Raw genomic sequence first — 18,411 nt, 5'->3', positions numbered from 1 at the left:
AGGGTAGCCCAGCCAACTTCTCACCCACTCAGTAATCCTCTTCTCCAGCCCCCAGGTTTCCAGTTCTGCTAGAAGGAGGCTACAGGAGACCACATCAAAAGCCTCGCTAGAGCCCAGATGAACATTCCTGGCTCTCCCCCCTCATCCACACAGCCAGCTACCTCTTGGAGAATGCAAGGGGGTAGTTCCCCAGATCTTCCTTCTTACCCTTCTTGAAGGCAGGTGGGACATTGGCCTTCTTCCAGGTGCCACGAACCTCCCCAGACCATCCGGACTTTTCCAAGATGATAGAGTGCAATGACATGAGCTGGTTTCCTCAGCACCTTCAGATGTTTCCCCTGGACTCTGCCACCAGGCTTGGGCCCCGGGAGGTCCGAAGGCAGATCTCACCAGTCAAAAATCAAGGTAAGAGCAACACTGAGTACCTTGGGCTTTCCATGTCCTTTGCCACTAAGTCCTCTGCACCATTCAGGAGAAGGCCTGCGTTTTTCCAAAGCCTTCCTGCTGCTGCTGAAGCCTTTCTTCATACAGAAGCTGTCCTTTTTGTCCTTCATATCCTTCTCCAAGTCCAACTCCAGCTGAGCATTGGCTCTCCCAGACCATCCCTGCACACTCAAGCTCCTCCTGGGCAGCCTGTCCCCCCCTTCTACTTTCGGTATGCTCCCTTCTTCCCCCCTTCCTGCTTGCCCACATTGGCTGCCTACCACACCTGCCTGACCTCCTGCTGAAGACCTTGGATGTGGCATAGTTCACTCTGCTCTTAAACACATGCTCAGACCAGCAAATCCACCGAGCTCTTGCCTTGCGCCCACCACCACCGTTTAGGAGAGCATAGGACAGTTTAGTCCACGAGCCTGGTCAGGTCAGCACCAGTTTGGGTTCTGCCCACCTTCCACGAGCCTTGCAGGAGATGGGCAGCTTGGGAAACACTTAACTGCTCTACAAGGGTGGGCCTGGGTCCTTCACCTCTTAGAGGTTCTGCCAACAGCTGCGTCCCCACTGACCTAGATTTGTCTTCTCACCTGGAGAATCATCTGCTACAATGATGTGAAGACAAAAGAGTGGAAGGAGTCAGTAAGTTCATTAAGAAGGAAGCACACCATGGTTTGCACCAACAAAACCTCAGTCAAGCATCTCTGGCTAAGGAAGTGGGCTTGGGCACCTGCTTAATAACGGAAGAGGAGTCAGACCTGGGAGAGCTGGCAACCTCTGGAAGCCAACGGAGCCTTTGGCAGGCTGCAGCACCCATGCAGAGCCTGTCTCAATCCCTCTCCAGCCGTTCTCCAGCACGCCCTCAGGACAGCAGCCCAAGAACCGGAGATGGCAGCCAGGCCAAACAATTGGCTGAGGCACTGGTGCTCCTTGGACCTGCACCAGCCCCGGCTTTTCAGCCATGGTCCAGGACACAGAGGACGGATTTTCCAACACGGACAACAGCTCCAGGGTTGAGCAGAGATGTTCTGTCCACATTCAGGCTTGAGACGCTGCCCTGGATCCACGTCCTTGGGAGCAGGCTGTGACACTGCTCTTCATCTCTCTGGAGCAGCTCCACCAAAGGCAAACCAGAAGCCTGGAAGAGGCACGCAGCAGAACCTGCCCAAGGCAGGAGCCCCAGCTCACAGCAAATAAAACTCAGGCTGTGCAACAGGACTCTTGAGTGAGTGAGCACGGAGAAACCAGGTCAACTGAGCAGACCACAAAGCGACACGCCAGGCAGAGGAAGAAAGGAGGATGGTCACAGGGTGATTGCTCCCATCCCCACCAAAACCCTGCTTGGGTCTCTGGAGGAAGATCAAAAATGAGCAACCAGGTCCGCTCTAAACACAAGAACACTGCAGGTATCTGCTAACTCAACAATGCTAATTAGAAATCGTTTCCTCTGAGGAGCACAACAGACAGCACCAGCGGACCCCTTCGGAGACCAGCCTCACCATCCCTGGCCTCCTGCTGCGACTGGCAGGGCAGGAGCTGCGGAGGAACACATCACACCATCAGCAGATCCGACTACTCGGGAACAACCATACCTGTAGTTTTCGGATAAATACACCTCTCAGGTGCTCTTCCTTTCAGCCCACCATCAAGGTGTTCACACACAGCCCCTTCCTGCAGCTCCTCTGAGCTCCAGGAGAGCTGGCAACTCGTGTCTCGGGGTCACTCAGACCTGGGTACGACAGCACGAGCACATGGAGGTCTCGCAGCAGACCAAGGGAGACCTCTGCTAGAAGATGCTCCACACCTCCTTGGGACACCATCAGGGGTCACCAGTTAAAGCCACTACACCACCTTCCACGCTCTGCTCGTCAGCAGAGGGTCACCAAACATCTAGTGAAAACTAAGTCCAGCACCTCTGGTACTTTTTAAGATTTCCTTTTAAATAAGTATTTATTGTGCCGCTTGCAGCGACTCGCTCTGGAGGAAACGGTACAAGAGGTCCTATCCTGAACTTCCACAGCGTGCAGCTACCTGCCTGCATACTCTTAGTTGGCTCCAGGCTGCTTTCCCAGGACACCAAGAGAAGATACACCACGGAAACTCAGCCCCACTTCCTAGAAAGAAACGGAAATAACATTCCCGCTACCTAAACCGTCAGCTACAACCATTTAAACCCACAGCCCAAACAAACAACAACTACTCCCATGTTACTTCTTGCTCAAGCTGTAAACGCCGATGTTCACGGCCAGCCCACCACGTTTGACATCACCTCCTCTGTGCTGAGCGACCCCGGAGCTGCCGTACGGACACGGGGACCGTGCACCGGGCAGCACGCCACCATAGCATGGAGAGAACACCCACAGCCAGAGAAGAGCTGGTCCTCGTTCCCAAGCCCGTGGCATCCTCGGAGGAGCAGCTTTGCTCTGCCAAGTCGCCCCGTTCACGTACTCAAAGAAAGCAGCCCGTCAGCACACGTGTTAATCCATTATTATTTATTAGCTGTACAGCAGTATATTCTCCTTCCCAGCTTTCAAACCCCATTACATATTTTATAACAGTATTTTTTTTTTCCCCCATGTTGGCTTCCTAAAATAATGAAAAATATCACACAGTACAGCTAAGTACAAAAATGCATCAACCTAGAGTCTGATAGCTAAACTGATAGCTCTCTTAAAAGCGATACATAGAAGAAAAATTTGTTTGAAATCAGCAAGACTGAGGCTCTATAAAAAGCTTACATATTTTAACATGTGACAGTTCATATACAGGCATCATTTGTATTTCACATTATTCCTTTTTTTTTTTTTGTCTTTATCAGAGATCCAAAAATTGTATAATTACTGACCTATTAAAATTTCCTGGCCCAGGTTGAGGGCTGCAGTGACCCACTTCTAAATCACCACTTCTGCCTTAACGTAGGATTCATCAACACAAAAATACAGCTACAAGATAGAGCAAAGAAAACGTAGTCGTGAAATTGTAACTCAAAAAAGAGGGTTCATCGTCCGTGTTTTGAACGCCAGTTTTGGGTGCTTCAAAACCAGATTTCACACGTGGGTTTCTCTTGTTCTGCAAGCAAGAGCCTGGGTCCATCTCACCTCTATGTGATTGGTTATCAACAGCTTTTCCAACATTTACACTCCATCAATTCTCTTGTCACTTCAGTTTGAAAGGAATTAAAATCCTGGGGTTTATTTAAACCGCATTTTTGCATACCTCTTAATTAATGGAAAAAAGATTAAAATGTAAAAAAAGTTATTTACAAGCTTGACCATTACAGAAATGCTTTGCAGAAAGCAAAGCATATTAAGGACAGGAACCAGCTGGAGCATGCCAAAACTACCGTGTGCAGCCGACTTGGGGAACCGGAGCTAGTCAGTGGGGAAAAGCAAAAAAAAAAAAAACCAAAAAAAAAACAACCAAAAAACCCAAAAAACATTTTAAAAGTCTAGAACCCTCCCAAGTCTGCATTTACAGTTAAAAACACTACTGAGAGAGGAGGCTCAAGGACTCTGGGAAGTGGAAGGGCAAGTCCGGAGAGCGGTTTTCCACCTACTCCAGTCAAGGTTTCCATTTTTTTTTTTTAATATTAAAACTCCGTGCACGTAAACACGGCCCTGGGACCAGCTTTACAATGCGGTTCGGAGCAAAACTCAGTCAAGCATCTCGCAGGAAACCCTCAAGGACTCCAAAATATTTCCTAATGTTCCAAGATCCTGTAATGCTAACATAAAACAGCAAGTTCTAGTTAAATCACATTCTAACATCATTTTGAAGTTTTATTTCCCAGTATGTTTGGTAAAATGGTCTAAAATGATGCATTTCCCAAAGCCAAGAAAAAAAGGTAAAAGGAAAAATAGATTTGAGCCGCTTAAACACAGCCCAGGCCAGTTCAGTCAGCCAGCGTGGTCCTCCTCCATCACCGGTCCATCATGCTGAGAATCATCTCAGGAGTGAGGTCTCCATTGGGAGCTTCCACTACAGCAGGCTGAGCTTCCTCCTCTTCCTCTACTGTTTCCGCATCAGGTTCTTTCTTTACTTCTACTATAATATTTTCAATTTCACCAGTGTTCTGGTCTTCAACCTGAATGATTGCTGCAGCTACAAGGGCACAAAACAAAGGAGGAGGGGGAAAACAACAGGTTTTTTTACTGGTTCCACAGCTGGCCTGAACACCTCACCAGGTAACTTTCTGGTAGAATCTTCCATGGAAAGCGAAGGTGGGGCCCACAACTCACGTTCCCACGTTAGCGGGGAGCGATTCAACCTGCCTCATTCATCCAAGTATGGAGCATCTAGGGCTGGAGCACCTCTGCTATGGAGACAGGCTGAGAGAGTTGGGCTTGTTCAGCCTGGAGAAGAGAAGGCTCCAGGAGACCTACCAGCACCTTCCAGTGCCTAAAGGGGCTACAAAAAAGCTGGAAAGGGGCTTTGGACAAGGGTGTGTAGTGACAGGACACGGGGCAATGGCTTTAAACTGAAAGAGGGGGGATTTCGATGAGATCTAAGGAAGAAATTGTTTACAATGAGGATGGTGAGGCACTGGCACAGGTTGCCCAGAGAAGCTGTGGCTGCCCCATCCCTGGCAGTGTTCAAGGCCAGGTTGGATGGGGCTTTGAGCAACCTGGTATAGTGGAGGGTGTCCCTGCCCATGGCAGGGGAGTTGGAACTGGGTGATCTTTGAGGTCCCTTCCAACCCAAACCACTCTATGATTTATTTCCTTGCCCCTGCATGAAGACGTGCCACCATCACAATAGTTCCGATAAGCCTTTTGATATTAAGACATTATTCAAAAAAAGAATTTTGTAATCAGACAAGATCATATCCATGTACGGGCGTAAAGCAAAGCTTCAAGTTCAGCGGAATCCAGTGTAGCTAGTGATGAATTCAGCATAAAAAGATTGGTTCCATGGGCTGTAATTCCTGGAAGGACACAGGCCATGCTTGCCATCACCCCCTGAAGGAACAAATCTCCCCTTCCTGCTTCGTTCTTAGACTTTATTTACTTAGACTTTGCACAGTTCCCGATTTCTATTCTTAAGGACAAAACTGTAGAGTTGAAACAACATCTGCACTGACGCTACGCTCAGAACTACGGGCCTGAAGCACGTTCGTTTGGGGTAACACCTACGCAGGTCAGAACACCACAAGGATTGTACCAACACCTGCTCTACCAGGAACTGTTCACCAGTAGAGACACCATAACTGGTGCAGAACAAAGCGAGCAGTTCACTCATCTGTGAAATGGAATAATACTACGGAAAAAATAACGTCCTCTCCTCTTAGCACTGTCTGAAGTGGCTACAGTCCCTCATGACCAGGAAACCCTTGCCAGCAAACTTCACACAAAAGGTGAGTCTCTTATCAAACTAGAGACAAGTACAGTTGTCTGCTTTTTAAATGAGCTCACTTGAGGGGAGCAGTTCTCCTACAAGAACTGCCAAATCCAAGGAAAAAGCAGCTCGAGCAAGCAGTGTAACATAAGCTTCAATTAGTGACTTACGCTGGGATTGTTTTGGTTGGGTGGCAGCTTTGCCGGGTGGTCTTCCTCTTCGTTTCTTACTGGGAGGTGGTGCAGGAGCCTCTTGCTCGACTTCTGGCTCAGCCTCAATTTCTACTGCTGTCTCCTCCTCATCTTCATTATCATCCAAATCTGGTTCAGCATTTTCCTCTGTAAGGAACATTGTATCATGTAAGTCTTCAGTTTAAATAAGAATGAAACACATCTACAGGGAACCACCATCAAATCCTCATCCCAAAGGAGTCAACTCTGATGAGAAAGAAGGCAAACAAGGCCTTTTGAAAAGCTGGTGGCACAGATTGCTAGTCTGGTGCCCCCACATTAGAGAGAATAAGTTGTCTTTCAGAAAGCAAAAAGAACCATAATTGTGTTAGGCTATGCGATAAAAGCTCCTCCTGCACATCCACAAAGGAGCTCAGAGAGACCATGGAGGCAGGAGGACCTAGTAACACACTGCTGGGCTACTCCCAGGGCCATCAGAGGATCCATCAGCCCCTCAAAGTCCCACCTGCACAACCCAGAGGAGCACAAGGGCACACAGTGGAAGGTGGGAAGCCAAGTCAATGACTTCTGAAGAACATCTCATCTGGGCCACTCCCAGGAGAGCCATCAGCCCCAGCACCCAGGTGTGAAGCCCACCAGGAGGAGTCATCAGGAGCAGCTCTCCAGATCACCTTTCAGACTAAAGGGTATGGGGGAATTGCTGGCTGCGGGTGGGATACATAATGGGATGCAGGGGAAAGGCAGTTTTGGACCACACAGGTCTACTTATGGGATGCTTAGGGGAGGGGCTGAGGTGATTTGGTGAGGACTAAGCATCACATGGTGATCACTATCTACTGCAACAGTTTGCCATCTCTCTGTTCTGGAGAAGCTTACAGACAGTAGCCACCCTATTACAAATTGCACCTAACCCATCTTCTGGCACGTCGTTGAGGAAGTCAGAGCCCCTCCAAAGCCATCTTCTCAATACCAGCACACGTACCCATGAAGTGGAAGACACCACCAGCTCCTTGACCCTTCACTTGTCTCAGCAGGCCCTTCCCAACACTCCACAGATGGCCAGCACTATCCCCACCACTCTCTTGGACGCTGCCAGCCTCTCCGCAAAGCAGCAGCCAAGCCATTCAGCAGCAGGACTGTGTGGACATGCCACAGGCTGTCCCATGGTGGTGGAGCACCTACCATTTCATAGCAGCGCACCACAAACACAGAGTTTCTTCTGGGACACTGAAACCATTACCCAAGGATTTCACGCGCAGAAGAGCGGGCAGGACAGGAACTGCACAGCCCAGCCAAGGGGTGTCAGTGGTTTGTTGTTTTTCAGCCACTCTGTCTTGGAACAGGCCCAGGACAGCAGAATCTACACCATATCTCATGGGCAGTCACCTCTGCTCTTGGCCATGTACTATCTATCATTTTTTGCTTGCCAACGAGATAAAAAGTCTTTTGAGTGCTAGCAGAACCAGCAAGCTAAGAGCCAACACGCAGTGAATCCCAGTCTGTCACTCTCAGAACGTACTGAGCTGTTTCTTACCGCTATCAGAGGAATCTTCTTTCTTAGACCGCATCTTTCTCTTCCGGCCACGTTTGCCTTTCTTTGTCTCTCCTCCGTTCTCTCCTTCCCCACCATCTAGGCCAGAGCAGTTATCAGCATGTCTGGCCATCGTGTTCTACCCAGCAGAAGAGAAAAAACACAACAAAAAAACCACAACATGCATTGAATTCAAGATCAGATATTCTGGCTCTATTTTCAAACACGCTTCTGGTAACCTAGGTATTTTTTTTCTTAAAGGAAGAGTATTTAAGGCAAACAGGTAAATTTCATTAACTTTACGAATAAAAGTTGCATTTTCACATTGCTCATGATGTCAATGCTAATATGTGCTAGTACTAATTCTGAATTATACCAGCTCTCCCCCCACCCTCTTTTCCTCTCCGAAAGAAGTGCTCTATTTAAAAGATCAATATTGCGCCCTGTACTTCACACACCATTCCACCCCAAAACCCCCCAATTCGAACGCCTGTATTCCCTCACCCTGCGAGTGAATGTTTTGCCACACTTGGAACAGACAAAGGCAGCAGGGACAAAGTTGGGATCGTGGTATCGTTTGAAGTGCATGTCGAGGAGCTGTTTCTGACGGAAGGTTTTATCGCAATGGCTGCAGGCGTAAGGCTTTTCTCCAGTGTGGGTCCGTTTATGCATGACCATGTGCCGCTCCTGATGGCGACAAGCAAGACAGGAAAAGGAACTTGAGAACTACTCAGACATATGGATACAGAAGAGCAAATTTGCAGCTAAAAAGACACCAAAACTTTATCTTTAATATCAAGGAACGGATGATTCCACAGGAAGCTGAGAACGTCTTGACTGATGGCATATTCAGTCCCAGCTACTTCCACCCTATATGGACTCTTACCCCTTTCATAGATTCATAGGTTTCTAGGTTGGAAAAGACCTTAGAGATCATCGAGTCCAACCATCCCTAATCCCCATTAAACCATATCCTCAAGTAGATCATCCACCCTATTCTTAAACACATCCAGGGATGGGGACTCAACCACCTCCCTGGGCAGCCTATTCCAGTGGCTGACAACCCTTTCAGAGAAGAAATACTTCCTAACATCCAACCTGAATCTCCCCTGACTAAGCTTATGCCCATTTCCTCTTGTTCTATCACCCATCACTAATGTAAAGAGCCCTTCCCCCACCTCCCCACCATCTTTTCTCAAGTATTTATAGGCCGTAATCAGGTCTCCCCTCAGCCTCCTCTTCTCCAGTCTAAACAGCCCCAACTCCCTCAGCCGCTCCTCATAAGTTTTATTTTCCAGCCCCTTGACCAGTTTAGTCGCCCTTCTTTGGACTCGCTCCAGGAGCTCAATATCTCTCTTAAAGCGAGGGGCCCAAACTGGGCACAATATTCCAGGTGTGGCCTCACCAGTGCCAAGTACAGGGGCAGGATCACTTCCCTGCTCCTGCTGGTCACACTATTCTTGATACACGCAACAGATACATCAAGGCTGTGACACAGAAGGTTCTCTCTGCAAGGGAGCACTTCACTATCAAGAAGCAAAGGCCACTGAACTTTCCTTCACACCCCTCGAAAGATTCAGAGAGCTCATTTGATCTTGACAGCTGGTCAAACTCAACAGCTGAGATTTCCACCTCCTGTGAAGGCTCGGAAGGGGTGCCAGTCCCACCAGCTTACCTGTCTGCAGGCGTAATCGCACTGGTCACACTTGAAGCGCTTCTCATTCTTGTGAGACTTTTGATGCTGTATGAGGGCATAGCGCTCGTGAAACACAGCGTCACAGTAGCGACACTTCTTGCCCTGTTCGATGTAGGAATGCTGCTTTCGCAAATGCACACCTAAGGAGCAGAAGAATCGCAGGCTTTTATCACCATGGCTTCCCAAACATGACAGACTAGCCTACTCTGTCCCCTCAGCCACCTTCCCTTCATGTGCTCTTGAGCTCAAGCCAAAAAAGTGAAATAGTTAATTCAGGATTCAAAGAAAAGCCTAAAAGACTCGTAACTAAAAGCAACTAGAACAACTTCTAGACAGAAAGGTCTTGCAGAAAAAACTCCAAGTTTTTTAATGGGATTCTAGATTTGGTTATTAGTCACAACCTCTGCTGACTTGCATTTGGTAACGTCTAATTGTCAAACTAAAGTGCGTTGTGGACTGTTACGTTTAAGATTACTCTGATTTGCCTGGATACAGCCAGAAGCCAGGTAATATACTGGGGGAAAACAGGATTTTCTGCAGGATTAGAAGTCAGAGTGACAGGGCTGGAAGGCAACAGGGATACCCACAGATAATCCCCAACAGAGGTTTTAGTCACTTCTTTAAAAACCCTCCAACTAAGAGTGTACCACAGCTGCACGAGGTAGCTTAGGGCAGACTAAAGCATTATTAGAGAAAAATTCTTCACAGCTAACATCGTTTTTCCTCTCTTGTAAGTCAGCTCGCTTGCTCCCGACACCAGCTGACTGCCATCCTCCCAAACTGCCTCTCACTGCAGCACTTTACACTTGGCTTTGTTGGAAGGGAGCCTGCCTTCCCATTACTTGGGTGATATTCTGTTTGCAGACAGAAAGTTCTGCCAAATCGTGGCTTCTTCCTTCTCCTCAGCTGCTCTGGGTGCGATATTATTTTTCACCTTCTTGTAGAACGTAAGAGATCTTGCTTGCTGGAATCACACTGGGTACTGCTCACTAGATCAAGGCTCTTCTACTGCAAGGACTTGAGGCTTTTGTGACAAACTCTGTCTCCTACCTTGTCTGTGGCACACAGCTCCACATCCTGGAAAATTAAACCATTTGGTCTAATTCAAACCTTTTGGGTTGATGAAAATATCTCTGCACGAAACTTAACCTCCAACGTGCAGGAGGCCCAGCCAAGTGATCTTTTGGCTTTTCAGACCCCAATCCATATGCAGCTGTAATCTCAGTCCAAGTTCAATAAATGTCTTGCATCTATGGGCCTGAAAACAGTAACTTGCCCAGTATGCTTGGAAAACATGCTATATTTTCAAATAATGAAAAGAAACTGAAAATTCTTACAGTTTGCAACAGCTATTGTAAGCTGAAAGTGTGTATTATCAGTCACACATCGAAGTCTGTGCTTTGTGTTGCACAGTTACCAGAAGTATTAGGTTAAAAAAAAAAAAAAAGAGACAGCAGTCGAGTTATGTGACCTGTAATTCTGGGAAACGTTTTGTACAATCTTCACCAAATGGCAACTTTTGTGAGATACATACCCAGGTCACTCTTTCTCGCTATAACGGTATCACAGTGAGGGCAGTGAAATTTGGCCACGTTCTCCGTGTGCTTCTGCAAAATGTGCATCTTCATGGTACCACTCTGAGTGAAGCGAGCATGGCAGATGTAACATTCATATGGCTTCTCTCCTTCAGTAGCAGAAGTAAAAAAAAATAAGCACAACAAGTACTTTTATTATAAAGAAATCTCACCAAGAAGCCCCAAACAAAACAACCTCCCAAGAAACTTGCAACAGACAGCTATTTGACAGAAACACTAACTCCAGAAAGAGCCCAGTAACATCCCTTTCTCTACAAGTTTCACCTCCAGTACACATCCTTCTACAAAGAGACTCCAGTTCAACCTTTAAACAAATGAGTTAAATTATTATCCTTACTCTGAGAAACACATGGAAGACCTACATGCAGGCTGCCAAAAGACAGCAAGTGGCATCAGATTTTTTTTTTTGAGGGGGGGTGGGGGTTCTGAATGCTCATGTATACATGGCAAGGGAATTTTTCTTCCCTTCAATTTTAGCAATATGATTCATTTGGCACTTGAGTAGCATTCTGTGCTAAAACCATCCCTATTTCTATTGAAGAAAAAAATTTAGGATCTTTACAGACTAGCATGCATGAGATGCTCTTGCAACTACACTCAAGCATGAAACTGTAAATGGCTACACCCTTCAACTGATAAAAAGTTTCTTCTGTTCATACTAGAAGTGTCTGTATTTTATCACCTCACAGTCAAACTGGAAATCAGAACCTGCCAAGCTCGTTTCTCAGTGCAGCAAACACTAGAAGGTTATGAATTTACTACCCTTTAGAAATCACGGTGCATTCTCTTCAGCTACAGACTCTATAAAGCTTTTATATCAAACAACAAAATAATATTTCTTTTGCTGTTTGTTAGCACACACTGTACACAGCCTCAGCACTCTGACACTAAAACATAACACGCTAAAAATACGGTGTCAATACCGGAGTGGGTCCTCATGTGCCTCTTCAGTTTGTAGGTATCCCTGCTGGCGTAGCTGCACAAGCTGCACTGGAACGGACGCTCTCCGGTGTGAGAGCGAATGTGGCGTTTCAATTTGCTAACCTGGACGTCAAGAACGAGACTGAAGTTAGCACAGACGAGCAGGTCGGGTTGCCAAAAGTACAAGAAATCAGTCAAGAGTTTAAGGCAGCCTATTTTTATTTTTATCTTGCCACTAAAGCTGACAAGCACGTTTCCATGCCAGCCTCATTTCCAGTCTTGCTCGATGCTTGTTCCCACATCCAGCACAGCCTGATTTAGAGTCTCGCGCTCACCTTACTCTTACCGACCACCTCGGCATCTGAAGACACGCTAAAATTGGAAAGTATCCTGGAGAGACACAAGAAAGTGTTCTGGAAAAGCATGCACCCAAGGAACATTGTGGGGTGTTAATGGCCCCTGTACTGTGTATTTTTCTCCACGGGGTGCTTTGAGCCCTCTCCAGTTACTGTGAGATAAAATAAATCCATTTCTTCCTAATAACAACAAAAATCTAGTTCTACAATCAAGAAGCTGACTTAATTCCTTTCCTCTCCTGTTTTTACTTAGAAGGTACAAACCCAGCTCAAAGGTCAGCATGAACACAAACGTTACGGCATTCTCTCCTCCAGCCCGACCACGCTGCTTAATCACCAACCTATGTCTACAAAACACAGCACGACCTCAAATAAGGACCAACTCAGTTATTCTTTCCTAATTCATACTACAAAAACCACTGCAACACAATTCATTCAGCACTCAAACCACAGGGCCTGGAATTACAGCACCGCAGCCACAGTGTGGGAAGGCAAAAAAAAACACCCTGAAACCCCAACTCAAGCTTTCCCACTGTAACCTTCTTCCACTGCAGACATCCCATTTTTGTAAGATTATGTTGCTTATGATCTTGCTCTAATTTCCTACCACAACGTAAAAGCTGTCCTGTAGCACTGCATAGGGGAGGGCATTCAAGGAAGCTTAATTTGCTTGAGCAAATTAGACAATCATCCAGTATTAGCAAAGCTGCTTTTCACTAATATTTAGAATTATAGAATGGTTAGGGCTGGAAGGGACCTTCAAAGGTCATCTAGTCCAACCCACCTGCAAGGAACAGGGATATCTCCAACTAGATCAGGTTGCTCAGGGCCTCGTCCAACCTGGCCTTGAACGTCTCCAGGGATGGAGCATCCACCACCTCTCTGGGCAACCTGTTCCAGTGTTCTACAACTCTCATGGTAAAAAATTTTTTCCTAATATCCAATCTGAATCTACCTCCCTCTATTTTAAAACCATTACCCCTTGTCCTATCACAACTGGCCCTCCTGAACAGCCTCTCCCCATCTCCTCATCCCCTTGAGGTACTGGAAGACCACTATAAGGTCACCCCGGAGCCTCCTCTTCTCCAGGCTGAACAGCCTCAACTCTTTCAGCCTGTCCTCATAGGAAAGGCGCTCCAGCCCTCTTATCTTTGTGGCCCTCCTCTGGACCCTCTCCAACCGGTCCATGTCCTTCTTATGTGGGGACATTTAGGCAAAGGCTCATTAGTTTTGGCTACAGTCACCTTCACGGCACAAACAGATAACGTGCAGAATGCACATCTCTAAATTGGGAAGGCACCTGTCGTCTGAAAGTACATCCTTCTGCAGCAGGAGATGGCTGCCTCCTTCAACATGGAGCCCTGTGGTTCCTTAAAGGCCAAATAACTGAAGAAACAGTGACAACAACTATCGTCTCCGAAGAGGAAACGGGTATCACCTAGGATTTCTGTGCAAAAACGCTCTCAAACTGTTTTCTCATTAATTGAGGAAACCCCACCGTTTGCTTCCAAGAACAGACCCGATCCCTAACTATTTTTTTTTTGCTCAAGAGCCTTTTAAACAAACGGCCAGAGAGGAAACGCCTGAGAAGAGAGATTCTAACAGATGGTGGGCAAGCTCCGGAGCGCGGGAGGACGCGTTCGGCGCCGTGACAACGAGCTGCCGTACCTCCACGCTGGCGTAGTCACACATGGAACACTTGAACGGTTTCTCATGGGTATGTTTGTAGCGGCGATGCCGAACCAACTCCCCGCTGGTCACGAAGGCCATGTCGCAGTCTGGGCACTTGTGAGGGCGAGTACCTAAGCGTTGGCAGCAGAACGGGAAGAGGATGACATTCAGATTTAGTGGCAAAAGAAAAAAAAATACTAATAATAGCTGTTCCATGTTAAGTGAATTAACAACATTGCTTTCATGTTTCAAAGATTAGGTTAGAGCAGCAAGAAGTACACAGGAGTCTCAACTTTCACACACGTAACTAATGGACTGAAGGCCTTAGAGAATTAATATATCTTCAATGAGAAAAACACCCTTATTTTTGTATCACCTGATTATTTACAAATTTAAAACCATCCACAGTGTAGGTAGGCAGAAAAAATAAGAGATATGACACTTTTTTTGGCAGAAAGGTCATAAAAAGCTTATTTACAGTTCAATTACCTGTAGTTCTATAGCAGAAACTTATATAAGGAGAAACAGAAGTGTGCTACAATTCCTGGCCATACATTTTATTGTCCAGTTCATAATCTATTCCTTGGGGTTTGATTTTTGTCGCCGCTGTTTATTTTTCTTTTTTTTGGGGGGAGGGGGTGTGTGTTTGGTTTGGGTGTTGTAGTTTTATATTTTTCTTTTGCTATTTTCAACTCCCTTACGTTTAGCTCCAGCTCATTCTCATCTTACTCTTCCCAAGCAGCAGCAGTGACACAAAGCTTAGAACACAGTTGCCAATGCCCAAGACAAATGGAACATTTTTTATAACTTTGGGTAATTTCAGATCAAGCCCAGGATGGGCTTTATACCTATGTGCAGGATGAGCTTTGCACCTGACCTGGCCAGGCAGAAAACTGCATTCAAACGAGAAACAAACAGCAGCACTGGACAGTTTCTTCCTTTTGAGCTTGTTCCATAAGAGGAATTAAGACAGATTCAAGACAGATCCACCCTGTTTTAATATCAGTTCTAACCACAGAGCAGATCCTACAAAAACAGCGTATGCAAAAGCAAGAGTACCTGTGTGAGTGTTGAGGTGGTTCCTCAGCAACGTGACCGTCCGGAAAGCCCTGCCACAGAGATGGCACTTGTGTGGTCTCTCATCGGTGTGGCTTTTCATGTGGCGGTCCAAGTTGGAACGACGCGGACAAGTGTAACTGCACAGTTCGCACTGGAATGTCTTCTTTACACCTAGCCATGAAGGAAATCATCTTTATTCTTGACAGTACTGTGGTCTATTGCATAATGAAAGAGATCAGCAGGGAAAAGGAAAGATTCTTGGAGGTGTAAATACTACAAGGAACCATCGTGTACCATTAAATCCAACTGCATATCCTTAGGAACAATCGTTGCCTAGGGCTGGCTTGTCTTCAATTTTCCTTAGTATGCCAGCACTCAATGTTCCTGCTCCACTCTAAAAAGGGCTCCTTAATTTACAGTTTTAAGAAAAATCAAAAATCCCTATTGCTGTATTTTGCACCATCTAACTTACCCAGCAAGTGCTTAGGAAAAAGCCCACAGAACTAATTGCACGGTTGGTTCCTGATGTGAACCACGTGTACACAAACTCTTACATGTGTATTACAGCAAAGACAAGAATCTTTTCAACTGCAGTTGTATGGGAACACTAATGTCACAGCACCACACTCGAGGAAAGTGAGCTCCTTTATAGCCTAGATGGAGGAGATGGGAGGTTTGCCCAAGAAACAACAGAGTTGAGTGCTCTTACATAAAAAGTAAGTGACACTGGGCACATCAGGTTCACTCCCACTTGCATCTACTCAAGTCACTGCAACCATATTGCAAGGTCCCTCCATAACAAACACATTTTCAAAACCCACTTGCAGACGAGGAGCTTACCTTTCTTTTTGATTTTCGTTGGTTTGGGTGGCTTCATATTGCCCACCACCTTTTCTGCATTGACCTCGGACAACAAACCCTCCTGCTGCTCCTCTTCAAAGTCATACACAGAGACATCCACATCTTTGCCTTCCTCGGTGTAGCGAAGCTTACTCTTTTTGTTTTTCTTTGTTTTTTTGGCTGGTGGCTGATAGTCTGGATCCTTTTGCCAATTGGGATCTTCCTGGGGCTGGAGTTCACCTTGTTCCAGTGTCTCCACCTCCCCATTTGCACCCACTTTCACTACCTGGAAGCCTTCTGGTAAAGGGAGGGTGTGACAGATCATGGGCTCTCCCTCTTGCAGGCCTCCTTTGGAAACCTCGTTTTCGTAAGCTCCCTGAAGTTCTTCCACAGACGTGGTGGCAACAGGTACAGTCACTGGTACGGGTACTTGGACCAGCTGAAGCTCACCGAGGTTTATAGGCTGCTCTTCCATATTAACAACCTGAAGCGTTATGATCTGCGTGTCATCCACCGTAGCCTCCGCTTCTTGAGGCACCGCACCCTCCATTACTTCGGTCTTCATTTGAAGAAGAGTTGGATCCAGCTGTTCCATCATCACCATCTGCACGCCACTGTTGACATCCTGCACTACTTCACCTCCATCCGCTTGGTTTGGTGGTATATGACAAGCATCGTCCTCCTGCCCACCTTCACGGCGTCTTTGATAGGTTTTTCTCTCTTTTCCTTTAATAAAAGTTTCCGATTCCTCCACGATAGCTTCGACTGCCTCACCTTCCATTTCACCTTCCTGCTGTAAAAACAAGAGAATGAACGCTGCACACCATCCAATGTATTTTAACAACTGCACAAACCCCACAGAGGGACAAGTGGCCTAACTGAAAACAACCAGCTCAACAGCAGCCACGGGTTGCCATCATATGGGGAAAAGAGGATTTGAGAACTGCAGGTCTCCACCAGCCTATGCCCACTGGAAACCAAGGCACTCACAGAACGCTGCTTGAAGTAAGACAACTCTACCAGTTGCTTGGAAAGGAAGGAAAGGCAGGAGGAGAGATTAAGTGATACGCATGCTCCCGTTTCTCTAAGATGGCAAATCCCACAGGCAAGATGTACAGCAGTATTATTCCTTATTGAGCTTGTTTAGTCACTTCACATAGCTCAGCAGTATCAGAGGCAGTTTTTCTCTGTGAATTTTAAAGGCAAAAATACACTGTTAAAAGTAAAAAAGCCAACCTTAAAGAAAGCATTACATTTGGGAACCGCAGAACTTTTCCAGGAAGAAAAAGCACTAAGAATTTGAGCACAAGAACTTAAGTCTCACTTGTTTCACATCAAACAACTATTCCCTGTATATGTAAATTTCCCTGAACAATAAAAAAAATCGAAAATACATAATCAAGATAGTAAGTATATCCTTTGTAAGCAGCCTGGAGTCCAATTCCTGCTCCCACTTCTGGGCAGGGCCGGGTGCCGAGGAGCTGAGCGGAGGATGCAGCACGGTGCCCTCTTCGGGCGGCACGAGCTGCAGCAGGCAGACAAGGCTCAGGGAAAAATTTACTCCAATTTCAATGATGCAGACTCGGAGCTGGCGGATTTCTTGTGAGAACTGGGGTAAATCTATCCACACAGTCACAAACAAACAATACTGAAGCTCAGCATTTCAGTGGGTCTTAACTAACTCTGAAAATAGCTGCACACAAGCATAACACGGAGTTTTCCTTCCTCCTCAGACCATCCAGCATTCTCCTCTGCACTCAGGGTAAAATAGGAATTTCCTGTGTTCTGATCCTGCAGAAAGGTTGTTTCAACAGTAATAATAGCTAAAAGAAATCATCATTTTGCAGCTGTGTCTTTTCCCACAAATGAAAATAATGAAAATCATAGTAAAGAAGTATTTCCTAAGCCTACCTCTGTTTCAGCTGGTTTACTTTGGAAAAAAGAAAGCATTACACCTCTCACTAAATATTAAGTACCAAGGTCAATTTTACTGCTGAAACAAGTAACAAAGCCACCAGTTTCCTTACGAAGCTTGCGATAAAGTTCAGATTCCCGTTCCGGATTCGATCAGACTTCCATATTTTCCTATTAGATCGACTGGCCTCTCGGAGCAGCTAACCAAACCTATTTAACCTTGAGTCTTGGCAACTCAATGCTTAATTCTCTCATCACGGCACTTTCAAAATAGTACACTTATCCTCATTTTTGAAATACACAGCCGTTTATACATGAAGGAGCCGTCCGTCTTTGTTAGCTTTAAGAATTACAAGACACATACAAGTCCTTGCTTTACTCCATGACCTTTTCTAGCATCCTGCACCTCTGCTGTGAGAACAATATAGCTCATGTTGTTCTTCAGCCTGCTCAGACTAGGGACCTCTGTTAACGTGCAGTCTTGATACTCTTGATGCCGTGGGCAGCAGCAGTCTCCAGAGGGCACCAGATACCCAGAAATACGGACATATGGCTCCTCGTGCACTCCCTGCAGGGATCCGGCCTCTCCTTTCCTTCCCCACCCCAGCAGCTTTTCAAGTCAGAGCAAATCCATATGGACAAACAGCTGAAGTGCACATGATGATGTAAGTACTTAACACTAGTCAGCAGGTGATCAGAACGGAGCACTGGTCTTTGGCCTACAGCAACTGTGAAACAATCAGAGCAAACTGGTTTTCGATTATCTCAAGTATTTGCAAAGAGAGAGTGAAGGAGAAGTCTTTTCAGGTGACCAAAAGTCTCTGAACAAGAAAAGGAAGGACAGAGCTAAATAAAATACAAGAATGTGGTA

The 18,411-nt window shown here is 46.2% G+C and overlaps 1 protein-coding gene across 5 annotated transcripts in view; it reads right to left on the bottom strand.

Annotated features, from left to right (window-relative positions):
- Positions 1 to 3,868: 3,868 nt before the first annotated feature.
- Positions 3,869 to 18,411, bottom strand: part of CTCF (CCCTC-binding factor) — a 35,367-nt gene continuing 20,824 nt past the window's right edge. For 4 of the 5 annotated variants that reach the window (XM_086620994.1, XM_086620997.1, XM_086620993.1 and 1 more), the window contains 10 exons: positions 15,627 to 16,419; positions 14,787 to 14,957; positions 13,725 to 13,858; positions 11,703 to 11,823; positions 10,719 to 10,868; positions 9,164 to 9,324; positions 7,993 to 8,175; positions 7,492 to 7,627; positions 5,937 to 6,104; positions 3,869 to 4,533 (listed from right to left, as the gene is read on the bottom strand). In XM_086620994.1, the coding sequence (XP_086477120.1) occupies positions 4,352 to 4,533; positions 5,937 to 6,104; positions 7,492 to 7,627; positions 7,993 to 8,175; positions 9,164 to 9,324; positions 10,719 to 10,868; positions 11,703 to 11,823; positions 13,725 to 13,858; positions 14,787 to 14,957; positions 15,627 to 16,419 (2,199 nt within the window). In that variant the 3' untranslated portion in view covers positions 3,869 to 4,351. The remainder of the gene's footprint in view (positions 4,534 to 5,936; positions 6,105 to 7,491; positions 7,628 to 7,992; positions 8,176 to 9,163; positions 9,325 to 10,718; positions 10,869 to 11,702; positions 11,824 to 13,724; positions 13,859 to 14,786; positions 14,958 to 15,626; positions 16,420 to 18,411) is intronic. The other variant, XM_086620995.1, reaches the window with a different exon arrangement.

The sequence above is a fragment of the Tauraco erythrolophus genome, chromosome 15, assembly GCF_009769465.1.
Source record: "Tauraco erythrolophus isolate bTauEry1 chromosome 15, bTauEry1.pri, whole genome shotgun sequence".
In the NCBI taxonomy this organism is placed as follows: domain Eukaryota; kingdom Metazoa; phylum Chordata; class Aves; order Musophagiformes; family Musophagidae; genus Tauraco; species Tauraco erythrolophus.
The sequence above is the reverse complement of the archived record's forward strand: the minus strand, read 5'-3'. Positions and strand labels throughout refer to the sequence as shown.